Consider the following 13,360-nt stretch of genomic DNA (forward strand, 5'->3'; position numbering starts at 1 on the left):
GACTGATCTATTTTGCAGGTTCTTTCTTTGAATATTGGGGAGACTCTGGAACTAATGTTGGCACTCTTGAGAAACATACGTTCTCTCCATTAGCTGGGCTTGCACATGCTTTTACCAGACAGAAGATTTGGCCTTTCATCCATATACATACTTCCTCTGTTGTAGATGAAAATTCATACAATTTCCTCTTCAAAGAGTCTGATGACCCCATATCTGGTGTAATTCAAAGATGTGTTATATCATTGTTTACAGCAGCAACTTCTGCAATACACTGTAATCCATTTTTTTACATACATTAAGCGAACATTTGCTGCTTCCGCATACTTCCGCATGGGGCAGAAACTGGCTCCGTTTGAAGGAAAATAATAATTTTGAACAATTTTTATGTTACACTTTGCTACAAACATTCATGATCAGAGATTATTTGCAGTGGGAAGAAGAGTAATAATAACCTTGATATACAAGCAGCTTTTCTTTTTAAAATAGGGCAAAAATAATCTAAGGAATTCACAGACTTCCCAACTCTCCCTCCATGGTTTCTTGCTTATATAATTATTGAATAACCTTTTAAAAAAATCCATTTCATCCTGTCTGATTTTTGGAATACCACTGATGAGTAGGAATTTATCTTCAAAATGGATCTCTTTTCTTCCTCTGTAACTCTGGCTTGGCTCTGTCTCCAATTGCTGCTGCCTTCAGACCAAAGCAATGATCCACTCACACCTGGCGTGGCCTTTTAACCTACAAGCAACTACTCTTATTTATGCATTTTTTATTTTAGAAATCATGCTCTAATACCTCTAATACCTTTAATGCCTTTTGTGGGATGCCTGTCTCTTAATGTGAGCAGAACTGCATTGAGAGGAGTTTAGGGTTTTTGTCATGCTTGTTAAGAAAAGTGGTAGTAAGAGATTAAGTGTCACAGAACAGTTATAGTAGTCATAGAAATCCAGAGGCCACAGAGGAAGGAAGGTGCAGACCAAACAGACAAACTGTCTTGTGGCATCTGCTAATTCTGAGTTGCCTATTAATGCTTACTGGAGTTGGAAAAGAGTCTCATAAGGAAGGGAAAGTCTTCTTACCTCTGTATTTTCCTGTCTCCCAGCTGGCTGCCCTGGTAGATTACAGGGATGGTTTTTTTACTTGGAATCTGCTTAAGTGCGTCTTGTTCTTTTAAAAAATGTTGTCTTGAACATTCATGGTAAGATATATTGTAGGTGGTTTGTTACCATTTCATGGCTGATTATTCTTAAATCATATTGAATATTAATTTATTTGTTTTCATGAAAAATGACCAGGCTACTCTGATTACTGAGTTATCAGATTGGGTACGTGCAATCGTACTATCACTCTGGGATTTCTGAAGAATTCAGGACTGGCCTGTTTCTGCTCCCATTAGAATCAATTAATTAGCACTTAAGAAGTCTTTTCCTCAAACGTTCAGCTGATACAGTAGAGGCTGATTTTTAAATTCTTGCTTTGATTTATCTTGGGCTTTACAAAGCAGACTTCATTATTAACATAAGTCTGGGCTCACACTGTTCAGTGAGTGGTCCTGTCTTGTTTATATCCCTTGGTCAATTACTAGTTCATTAAAATATTTCCCTCTGTGATGTTAATTTTCTTTCTCTGATCTATTATCCTGTTGCCTTTGCTTTGCAGAAATGAATCTGCAACTATTGCTATACAGGTTGCAGTCACGCTTCACTTAAGGGCAAGGTTATTCTCTCTTGCATAGCCTTTCCCAGTTGTGAGTACTGTAATATAATGACAGAAATCTGTTGGAAGAGTGTCCGGATCTTAATTACATGGGAAATGCAAATGTTTTTGGAGGTTTGCGTCAACTACAAAACAAGAGAAGTCTAGAACATCATCAAAATACATTTCTAAACACCGGTACAGGAGACTAAATTGGCTAAGGTCTGGCATTTGGAATTTGTATGAGGATAATTGTAATTATAAGGGTTTTTCTCTGCTTAATTAAAGGCACTCGTCTGCAGAAATAAGAAAGCAATTTACTCTCCAACCAGGCTTTGCGCAGTTCTGTCAACGAAGCTTAAGTACCCCTGGCTTTTCTACCCTTCATCTGGTAAGTTCTGGGTTTATCTTCTCTACACAGGTTTGGCATCCACATTGCTTAATGTTTTTAGGGTAAATTAAGTGATCTTCTTAAGTTGTCTGCTTTCCATTGGCTTCTGTCTGAAGCCATTAAAAAATACTCCATGGTGAGCTGAAGAAATTATGCGTTTGAAAAAAAACTGAGAACAGTCCTTGGAGCCTTAAATAGACAGTCTTTCTGCATACTACTGTAACTCAAAGTGGATCAGTAAGTGTTGGAGTATATTACATCCTTTCCTTGCTGGAAACATTCAATGGCATCAAGTAAATGCATTGTGTGGTGCTCGCAGATGATTTGCAAAAGGGGATCAGTGAATAAACAGGAAAAAAAGAAAAGTGGAGGCTCAGCTGCCTTGGCTTAATACACAGTTTCCAGAGCTAGCAGCAGAGGCAGCACACAGGCCTGTTTTTCAGTGCTGTAGAGTAAGCATGTTAAGTGAGAAATGCTGCAGTATGCCCTAATTGGCATAGTTATAATTGAGTCAGCTGTTATGTGTCTCCAAATCATCTTCAGCTTTCCATGTGTAATCCCCCTCTAAAGAAGACAGACCATATGACACTGACCTTACGACAAAGGGAAAAAATGCCAGATCTTTTTAAATGCCTTTCAGGAGGATGGGTGTTCTGCAAACATACTATGCCATGCATAAAACTGACTAAGATTCTGATACTCTCCTTCTTCCTACCTTTTTGATTTTTTTTTCATATTTTTGTGAGACCCAGTAAGTAGAAGTGGGAAAAGTCTTTGTGCACCAGTGATTGTGAAAAATGTTAAACACCAGATGCAAGCAGTGACTTCCTGTGTGTCAGGGCCTCCCGCCACTACTCACTTCCTTAATCTGAAATGCTGTGGTGTTTTAACTTTTGTCTTGTGGTTACTCAGCCTGGAGGAGTCTAGGTCCTTTCTTCTACATGCAGACAGCTGCTTTTGCTCTTGAGAAATTGATAACATTTCATTTACTGAGTATTACGCCGTAGCTGCCATTTTGTGTGCTGTCACAATCTACGTGCCTCTAATCCATCATCCTTAGAAAGGTATGTTTGCAGTAATGATTTGTGGCATTTTCTGTAGAATAATTGTTTTCCACACTTGTATGATGTGTGGGAAGGATTGTTGTCTTCTCAGTTGAAACAGTATCTCTGTTTCCTTTGATAATTTGCACCAATCGTAAGGGAGACTATTACCCTCCATCTGCATTTACCTTTTTCGCCATCTTTTTTACATTTGTGTCTAATTTACGATGGTCAAAAGCACATATTTCTAGTGATTATATTATTAACACTTCAACTAGAAGAAGTTAGAAGACATAATGAAATGTGATGGACTTGACTTGTCAGAATGGGAAATTTCTGAAAGGAAGTGCAATGCTTAAAAATCAGATTGTATTAAGCAAAAATAGTTCATAAACAAAACATTACATTTTCAGCAACTGAAAAGGTGTAATATGCTTTTGTATACTTTAAGCTATGTTTTACTTTAATCTTTTGTGAATTTTTTAAGTAGATTTTCATATGTATATACTACCGTGTAATGTTTTACCCACTGGCTGTACATTAAGTGAACCTCGAGGTTATTATGCTGACAATTAATAAAAAATCAATAGCTAATAAAGATCACTATTTACTCATAATTGTATGCTCAGCACTACACTATGTATAAGCCAGAGGTAGTGCTTAACCTAATAATTTATTAACAGCACAGTATATTTCTGCAGCTGACTGCCTCGTGATTTGCTGGACTTACTGTGAGTTTTAGGTTTTCCCTTTAGACAAAAACAGCAAAGAAAGAGATTTTCCCAAAGGTGTTTTCAGAGAATTCAGTTGATTCCTTAAATGTACAGGCAGGGGGGTAAGCTCAGAGACTTTGTTTATGCAGAGACTAGTACCATTTCCCTATAAAGGGGGACCCTGGGGTGGTGGCTGATTGTGTTCAAAGGTCTCTACTACATCATTTGCAGGAGTATTTATCACACCTATTTTTTTCAAAACTTTAGATTACTTTGCTTCTAGATGTTTTTAGCACATTTCTTCTAAATATGCTTCACTTTCTGCAAGATATTTCTGGATTTTTATTACCTAAATAACTTCCTCAGTTACATTTCCAGAACACTAAAAAGGCCCCAAAACTCGCATTTACCACTAATAGCTTTAACTCATCTTCCTATCTGCGGCGACTGACGTGGCATATTATGTGTGAGCCATTTTAGTTCAGAGTTACCCAGAGCTTTGCCCCTGCTGAGCACTTTTGCGTGTTTCATAAATTATGGAATTCCTCATTGCCCTATTGAGCTAAAATTCCTGATGTTGTGGGTGTGGCACTGTTGTGGGCAGAGGCCACTTCACGCTCAAGGGAAAATCCTGTCAACTTCCATAAGAGCCTTGCACAAGTAGGACTCAGTAATAATGAGTGAAGACTTCATTACTTGGGCCCACAGATTTTATGTCTGGAGAAGAACACTGGAGCGTAAGGAGGATAGCTCCAGAACGCATTGGGTGAGACACAGAACCCGCAGTAACACTGAATAGAAAGGCAGTGCTGGTATCAGGAACATGGGGTGCCTTATTTTCCCCACACCCCAACAACAGCATCATAGAGGTAGATTTCCTGACCTACGTTCAGCCTATTGCTGGCAGCTTCAGAAGGCAGTCTTGGGAAAGGTATTTGGGCTAATCAGTTAATGCAATCCTTGCTCTTTACAGACAAGGATGATTTGATAGCTGGTTTTTGCTAGAATGCTTCCTCCTAGTAAGTAAGTTATTCCAGTGCTATTATTATAGTGCTCTAGCAATTTTTCTGTGCTCTTACTGCACTGAGGTGTCCTCGGCCTTTCTGGAACTCACGGAACATAAACTACAGGTTTTTCTAAAACTGTAGCTTTTAGATCTATTTATTACTTGTCAAGAAAATTAGCAGCATGAGATGCTGGTTTCTGTACTCAACTGGACAGACGTTTTATTTTCCAAACATATGCAGGCTATTTTTGTTGGCTATACGGTAGGTAAAAATTTTCAGTTTTATCTATACATAGGATAACATATACTTTAAACATATGAAGTCACATATGTATGTGGAACATTCCTAGATACTATAGCAAACAAGATTTTCTGCCTCTGTTTTTGAGACTAAGCAGATAAAAAGAGCCAGAGAGCTTCAGGTCGTGTATGAGTGGGAGAGGTTGTACTTGTCTAACTTTGTTCTGATCGGACATTCTGTGTAAGAGTGGCTGATTAAGTGTAATCAGATACAACTGCCGTCTGTCAAAGTGCTATGCCATGTGCTGTAGAAATGGTGGATATCTAAGGTTTGCAATAATAGATTTAGTAGTTCCATGTAGTCTTTTCTGTAGTTGCTGTAATAACCCTTTACAAATCCAGTAAAATTAGAACTCCAATAATATGCAAGCCAGTACCATGCAGAGATGGAAGATAATGTCTTCTGATGTTGGGTATATCTCGCCCTCAACTTTGTTTAGAGTCGAAAGCACACAGCATTTCTATAGTCAGTATCTTTTGGGCACAGCACCCCAAATGAGTGGCGTCTTCTTGGTGGCAGCCATCGTGCTAACAGTTGGTTTTTGGCTCAGTATAACTTCTGACACTTACTGCCTTGGCCTTGTAATTGCTAGTGCCCCTCGTCACATGGGCCATAGAGTCCATTGGTGGCTACCTGCTAGCTGGCACTGCCAGTTATTATCATTTTGGTCACTTGCCCTTGTTCTCTGCTCCTTCTACCAGTGTCTAGGAAAGCTCAACAGAGAAAATAAGTGCAAATTTGGATTTAGGTGTAGTATTTTCCATTTCTTCTTTGTGTTTTAAAATGTTTATCTCCTTGTTCTCTCTCTCTTTTCAGCTGAATGTTTTGTTAGCAACTTTTCCCTGCATTAGGTGCAGTGGCACTGTATATAAAGTTAGAGGTCTGTTTCTGATGTTTAAAAAATAATGGGACAATAACAAGAATTGAATAAATAAGCCTAAATTACACTATTAAGAAAAATCTTCTGTTGCTAAAATAGACACCTCTTTATTTCTTCCATTAGCCTTCCTTTTATGACGCAGTAGACCCAGTAGATTTCGAAGGCTTCCTAATGACACGGCTGAACAACTTGGACTCAGAACTAGCACAAGAACTTGGTGACTTTCCTGAAGATGACTTGGACATTGTCTTTACACCCAAAGAATGCAGGACTTTGCAGCCCTCTATGCCAGAAGATGGGTAAGGAAGCTTGCTCTCCCTCTGAAATGCTGCAGGTTTAAAAATAGTTTTGAAGGTGTTGATCCAGACACCTCACTGCCATCCATCCATCCATTAGGCACTCACTGAACTTTAAACATTTGAACTTCGCTATTGATTCTGTTAGACCTGTTTGCACACTTAAAATTGTGCAAGTGCTTACACGACTTCCTGAGCTAGTTGGTAGTTGTGGGAGTGAGGTAGGTGTAGGCCAGGAAAAAGAGTAAAGAAGGGCAGGAGGGTAGTAAGAAAAATAATTTTCTAACTGTGATCCCAGAGGTGGAAGTTGATTCTGATCATGTATTAAGCACAGGATTGAGGGAGGTTTCTTTTTTATAATTTTTTTGTTTGGGTTGGGGTTTTTTTCCCCCCAGCTATGTGTTACATGGCATTGATCAGATTACTAAGCATCTCTTTCTTGCTAACTTTCTTGCTTAAATGGGGGGAAACAGTTTACAAGGTTTGGGGGGAAAAAATGTTAATTTCTACTGTAGGAGTCACTTTTGGTTTCAGGCTGGCATTAATGAAACTATTTTCATCATCTTTTAAATTAAAATAGGTAGCAAGTGTTGATACTAGTGCTTGGCCATCCTGTGCATATTTAAGCTGGTTTGATAAACAGGCAAACTATGAGAAACAGAATTTTTCAGAATGAGGAAAAGGAATGCACTGGAGAGTTTTCTGATATGGTTTAGGAGAGTCCTATGCATTGTATACAAAATACTCTTTGAGGATTGTTTGGCTATAAATGATACCTTCAAGTAGAACCACAAAGGCCTATTGAGTTTTGCAAGCAGTAACAGCCAGATAAACGTGAAGTCAGCACCAGTTTAGCCCCAAATTGCTATGTCTGCAAAGAGAGCAAACCATGCAACATGTTTGGGATGGGGGGCTGGCTCCTTCCAGTATATTCAGGAAATACACAGCACAGTCTATATTCTCTGCTGTGCTGAACCTGAATGCTGCAGGGACAAATAGGCTTAGCTTATGGTGTCCTGGCTCACAGAGTAGGCCTGCATCTGCCTCTGTTTCTGCAAAAAGTTGGTACAGCCTGCTCTAATTTATACCGGCCAGCTGTATAAATTAGAGCCCTACAGAACAGTGGTATTTGTTCAGTGTTTTCTGCCCAACATCCAAATGCAATAAGGCTAAGCAGGAACCACGGTTTACATGATTTTTGCCAGCTGTGGACTAGCTGAAACCCCCTCCCTCTAAGCAAGGTCTCAGCCTGCAAGCTCTTTCTTGGCCCAATGCATCTCTCAGGAAGTTCAGGAGAGCAAAGGTGGTAGAGGTGAGGTGCTGTGCTAGGGCACCTGGGAACTCTTTGAGTTCCTAGGGGGTTTTGTAACATTTGCACAAAAGGTGATTTTCACTTGAAGTTGCTCATAGAAAATGTTCAAGTCTGTATCATGAATTGTTGTTTTCCTGTGGGCTGGGGAGAGAGAATGCATGTGGGAGCCAGTGAATATTTTGGAGCTTCAAGTTCCTATTTATTTACATGATTGAAAGAAATAGTAAAAAATTACCCAACCTGAAATAGGATTTGAAGATAAGGTGACCATTTCTCCCATTTTTCCAAGGTTACTTCCCAACATACCTGCTGTTTAAAACAGCAGTTATCTATTTGTTTTTGCAGTAGGACAACACATAGACTCACGCTGTACAGTCAATTCTAGGCTTGATTTGCACCACAGCAACATTAAGCGTTCTGTAAGGAGTCTGTGGCAAAGCTCAAATAGTCAATACCAACAAACATGCTTTAAGCAGATTTTTTTACAAAGCAGCTTCCCCTTTAACCATTCACATTGCTGTTATCAACATTAGTGCTTTCACCGAAAATCCTGGTCAAGGGTGCCAGGGTGTATTAGGGAAGATGAGAGCACAGGAGGGGCACACACCAAAGATTTGCCAGCAGGCGATGCAGTCTGTGGTGTCTTCCTGCACTGAGAGCAGGAAAACAGATACCACTGGCCAAACAGGGTTATCGTGCTGCCTGCTTGCCAACATATCTCCAGATGCAGGAATCGACCATGTGCTGTGTCAGTCCACTGGTGGCCAGAGCACACAGCAGTCTGGTGTCAGCCAAGGCTCTGTCCTGAGGTACACACGGGAACCCAAACCGGTTGATACCTGGTCTTGGCAATCAGTTGCAAATCTGTTAAGAGTTATGGGTGGAAAGCGCTAAAAAGTATTTGAATCAGTGACGTTTCAGCCATTCCTGCATTGCATGTGTATCCCACTCTTTTGCTCACCTTGATCAGAGGATGTAACAAGTGATTTTGGCACAAGTCATTAAAATTTTTTAGAATAGGGATAGGGGAATTGTGCTACAACATCATGACAACAAATTCACAGACATTGACTTTAGCTTACAATATTTCAGTTCCAATCAGTGTCCAGTCTATCAGACATCACTGACAGCCCCCTACATTAAATGAGACTCATTTGAAAATCATAAAATTGAATTATAGCATATTCTTAGACCTTGAAGTTTTATTACGCTATCTGATAAAAAGCTTAGGGCCCCTTTTTAGAATTTTCTTCATTTCTATGAGAAAGAGAAAATTACATCAAAAATATACAAGAGACTATGTATTTGCAAGAGTCCAGGCCTCTGGAAAAATATCTCTGTATGTTGAGACTTGTTATCAAGTTCTGAAAACCACAAAGATGGGTACCTGGTATAATTTCTTTTGTCTTGCTGTGTTTTATAGTGACATCAGTCTTATATTAATGAAATGCATAGTGTGGCAAATGGTTACCTCTGTTAAATGTATGTTTGTTAATTTATATATGCAGTAACAAAAAATGACATCAGGGAATTCATGCAGTACACAGAATTCTTTAAACCTCAAACAGTAGTTTAGCAGTAAAATAAATATACAGGAGAGGACTAATAGAAAGGCCTTTATCTGAACAGCATGTTTAGATAAATTTATTTGTCCTTAAGGTATGACCTAGGTACCGAAATATTTACAATGTGTTGCTTTTTCCCCAGGGTTGAACTGGACTTACATGTCAGAGACTGTGTTCAGACGTATATCCGGGAGTGGCTGATTGTGAATCGAAAGTAAGCTACATATGAGTAAATAAGTAGAAAATTTCTTGCATCTTATTTATCAGAGAGGAGATGCATGCTGTTATAAGTAATCCAAAAGAATAATGATTTGAATCAGTGACTGAAGACAAGAACTGACTTGTCAGTAGTATATATATAACTATATTGTTTTGTTTGAGCTGGTGGGCTATAGCTAAATGTTGTTGCATCTGCTTCTTAATATTAGGAACTCTGGGAATTAATTGGGAAGAAATTCACATCAGCTGTCTGTAATGATGATTTATCTAAATCAGGAATACTACTACTATTTGATCACACTAAAAAGAAAGATAACAGGAACAAAGATTGCATTTGTATGCTCTTAATTTTTCCCTCCATGCCCTGAAAATTCAACATGATCTGATTTCTAATTGTGTCTGAAAATGAAATGGAGTGCCAGTAGCAAAAACCCTGAGGATTATGGGCTTTCCCAGCAGTGATTGGTTGTATTCATGGGATTATTAGTGTAACATCCAACTTTACTATTTTACATGAGCAAGCGATTTCTGCATTTGGGGTCAGGATAATTCAACACACAGAACTGGACCTGTAGTCATTACAAGAGACAAAAATTTTATTTTAATTTAATTTAACTTAGTTTAACTTAATTTTATAATTTAATTTAATTTCATTCCATTTCATGTATTAAATGTGAAGGGAACTCTCAGTCAGTGTTTTCTGTGTGGGGGTGTCTTTTCCCAGACCCTCAGGGATGTGGTGTGCCAGTGGAGCTCACCTCCTTCCCCATCACCCCCTCCTGTTCTTCAGAAAGAGGTTTTTGGAGCTCTATTTTTCTGCTCTGCTTCCTGTTCATCCCCTTCTGAGCTCATGCCCTGCTCTTGAGAAGCAGTAGCAGCAGCCGATGGTAGAGTGCTGGCACATTTGCTGCCATTTTGTTGTGCCCCTTCGCCCGCCCTTGCTACTTGCTGTTTTTCTAGCCTGACATGTGCCACAACAGTGCTACTGTTGACTCCTGGTGATTACTGTGAAGGAATTGTGTTGTTTAGTTGAGCAGCTTGTGCAGGGACGGAGCAGCCGCTGACGGTTGTTAAGAGACTTCCTCTGGGGGTGCCAGATGAAATTGATTGAGTTCTCAGAACTGTTCCACAGTGAGTCACTAAAAATAAGCTGGCGGGTTTTGCAGGCTCTCCACCTGCACTGCTCAGAGCACGGACTGTGTGCACTGCGAAGAGCGAGCACGCAGCTTTGTCTGTGCACACGAGTAGGGAGTGAGCAGTAAAGCAGGTGAGGTGAAAAATGGAACATAACTATTTTTGCACTTACATGTGCTTGTAGAAATGTGAATGGAGCTGTAGCAATACACACGTGTGAAAAGATTTGTCATGTGCTTTACTACTTCATTCATGCAGGTAAGGCAAATTTGTATTCAAAACCTTTATTGAGCAGTTGAGTCTGCGGTAAACATGATGAAGGGCCCTGCCAGAGAGCTGAGCTTTGATGGCTGTGGCTAACAAAGCAAGCAAGTTGTCAAAAATCACAAAGAAAGAAGTGTAAAAGATGCTGCAGTGTCACATAAGCGAGGGATAGATTGTTATTGGGACTCTCATGTTATGCTTGGACACTATTCTCGAAACAGATAGGAGAGGAAGAAAAGATGTCAAGAGAGAAGTGAGAAAAAGTAGTTATAGAAAGCTCTGCATTGTTTTGAGAAAGGCTGGAAAAAATATCGTTGCCTACTTGGGAGACAAAGATTCATGGGACTGGTTGCAGAATGTGTGGTTTGGTGAGCTATGGATGAGAGGAGTGTGTAAGTGACTCTCATCCATTCATGGATGGGAGGGTTCAGAATAGGAGACTGACGAGTCTTCAGTGGGTGGCATAAGCAGAGGTGGTCCTTGTGCCCCAGGGTGGAGAGGTATGTGACAGAGGGGCTGGAAACAGCTGAGGGGTCCACGTGTTTTTGCCAGAAGCTGAATGGGAGGCATATTCTTGTGCCTGTCAGTTTCTCCTTTCAGTTGTGCTTTGTTCCTTTTCCTCACCCCATTTTCTTATTTCAGTGTGTGACCATTAAACTGACATGTGTGCTAAAAGCAGGGTTTGCCTCTTGATGAGTTTTAATTGCTACCGTGCTTTTCAAAATAAGTAAACAATATAAATAAATTATCCAGGAATACTTTAGGGGAAAGGCATCTTTAGTGTAGCTGGTACACCACAGGGAAAGTGTACCCACAGGTACATAAATCTCTCCATTAATCATTTGTTTGCCACCAGAGGTAGTGAAAAAATAATCAACAAAACCTCGTTTGGATGCTGAAATGTCTTAAAGTAAACTCGTGCAGAATTTCTGTCTTTCATTCTGGATGATTAAGGTGGTTCCAAAACAAGGTCACATCCAAGGAGAGCTGGGATTGTCTCTTTTATGACCAAGTTTTCATTTGCAGTGAACTGGTAAACGATTAAAATGCGAACAATTAAAATTAAAACACATCAGTGCATATAATTCAGTTACTCCCAAAATGTAATAAAAAGGTGTCTCCCTGATCAATAATTGCTTATCATGGCATCTTTATGAAAGTACTCAGATGTTTAAACGTTGCATTGGGAGTGGTACGGAAAAGATGAATGAAGCAGGATACTGTAACTGAGGCAGCTGATAGCAAAAAGGCCATCACAAGATTTAGCAAATTGCATACTAAAGTGGAAGAAATAGAGCTCTGGATGCATCTGGTATCTTTTTTCAGGGTGCCCGCTGTTTTTTTTTCCATCTGCCACAGAAATGTAACTTGAAATTGGTACCTTGCTCTAAAGTTTTAGGAAGTTGCCGGCAGAGAGGGTTACACTGTGCACAGTAATAACCCTCCTCAAAAACAGGCAGCATTTAAAAGGCATATATTATTGTATGTGACTAACTTGGGATATCAGCTAGAGTATAGAGCTTGGGTTGCAAGAGCAGTAAGCTCCGCAATGTGTAATTGCAGGAGCAAAGAGCCAGCCAGGAGATAAGTGATCCTGATCCATGTTCTTAAGGTCACTGAAATAATCACCATGTCTGATGAGGAGCTCAGAGCTGAATTTGTACCTAGGTCAAGTTTTGCTGCTGTCTCTGGCTCACGGTCTATGCAAAAGTGTTCCGAATGAATTTTCTTCCTTTTAAAACCGTTCTTAATATACATGATAGAATTGCAGTGGTGTGATAAAGCAAAAGTTGTGAAATGTCACATTTTTGCATAGAAGCTGTGCCACACTGCTCTTTTGCACAATAATGCCTCCAGATGCTTGATATTTTTTTTTATTTGTCTTTTCTGTTTTATTTTCTCTTAACTCTTCATCATGCTGTCCTGACTTGCTCGGGTTTCTCTGTGAAAGGAACCAAGGGAGTTCAGATATTTGCAGCCTGAAAAACAAGGGGTCCCGAAAAGATTTTCACAAGACGCTTCAAAAACAAACATTTGAATCAGAAACATTGGATTCTGGCGATGCAAACTTTCAGGTACATTTTCTTCACTTGGGGAAAAGCGTTCAAATTTAGCAGCTTTCCTTGAAGGAAGCATCCTAGGATCTCTGCAATTGCGCCAAGCGGAGAGCCGTGCTCGCCATTAGGCCTCACGGCAGAGGTGGCATTAAGGCCCTCTCTGAGAGACAGGCAAGAGACGCTTCATGACACCCCCACGCCCAAGCCACAGCTCGCCATTTTGTTCCGCTTTCCAACAGGCAGGGCCCCGGCACGTCCACACGCTGCCCGAGGAGGCCTCGAGGACAGCCCTCGCCTCCTCCGACTTCGACCTGCGCAGCCTGCCGCCGGACCCCCGCCTGGAAAACCTGCTGCGGCACGTCAGCGCCGAGGAGTTCGAGCGGCAGAACGAGGAGGCGCGGCGCACCAACAGGCACGCCGAGCTCCTCGCCCTCTACCCTGCCGTGGACGAGGTGAGCTGGCAGGCTGGCTGGCCCACAAG

At 40.4% G+C, this 13,360-nt stretch overlaps 1 protein-coding gene across 2 annotated transcripts in view; it reads left to right on the forward strand.

Moving 5' to 3' along the window:
• The first annotated feature begins 1,984 nt into the window (after window positions 1-1,984).
• The window catches only part of DOCK8 (dedicator of cytokinesis 8), a 75,473-nt gene continuing 64,097 nt past the window's right edge, over window positions 1,985-13,360 (forward strand). The window contains exons 1-5 of one of the 2 annotated variants that reach the window (XM_009640601.2): window positions 1,985-2,089; window positions 6,156-6,331; window positions 9,348-9,419; window positions 12,774-12,897; window positions 13,119-13,331. In XM_009640601.2, the coding sequence (XP_009638896.1) occupies window positions 6,204-6,331; window positions 9,348-9,419; window positions 12,774-12,897; window positions 13,119-13,331 (537 nt within the window). In that variant the 5' untranslated portion in view covers window positions 1,985-2,089; window positions 6,156-6,203. Of the gene's footprint in view, window positions 2,090-3,049; window positions 3,154-6,155; window positions 6,332-9,347; window positions 9,420-12,773; window positions 12,898-13,118; window positions 13,332-13,360 lie in introns of those variants that run through there. The other variant, XM_035896076.1, reaches the window with a different exon arrangement.

The sequence above is a fragment of the Egretta garzetta genome, unplaced genomic scaffold (assembly GCF_000687185.1).
Source record: "Egretta garzetta isolate BGI_Z169 unplaced genomic scaffold, ASM68718v1 scaffold886, whole genome shotgun sequence".
Classification (NCBI taxonomy): domain Eukaryota; kingdom Metazoa; phylum Chordata; class Aves; order Pelecaniformes; family Ardeidae; genus Egretta; species Egretta garzetta.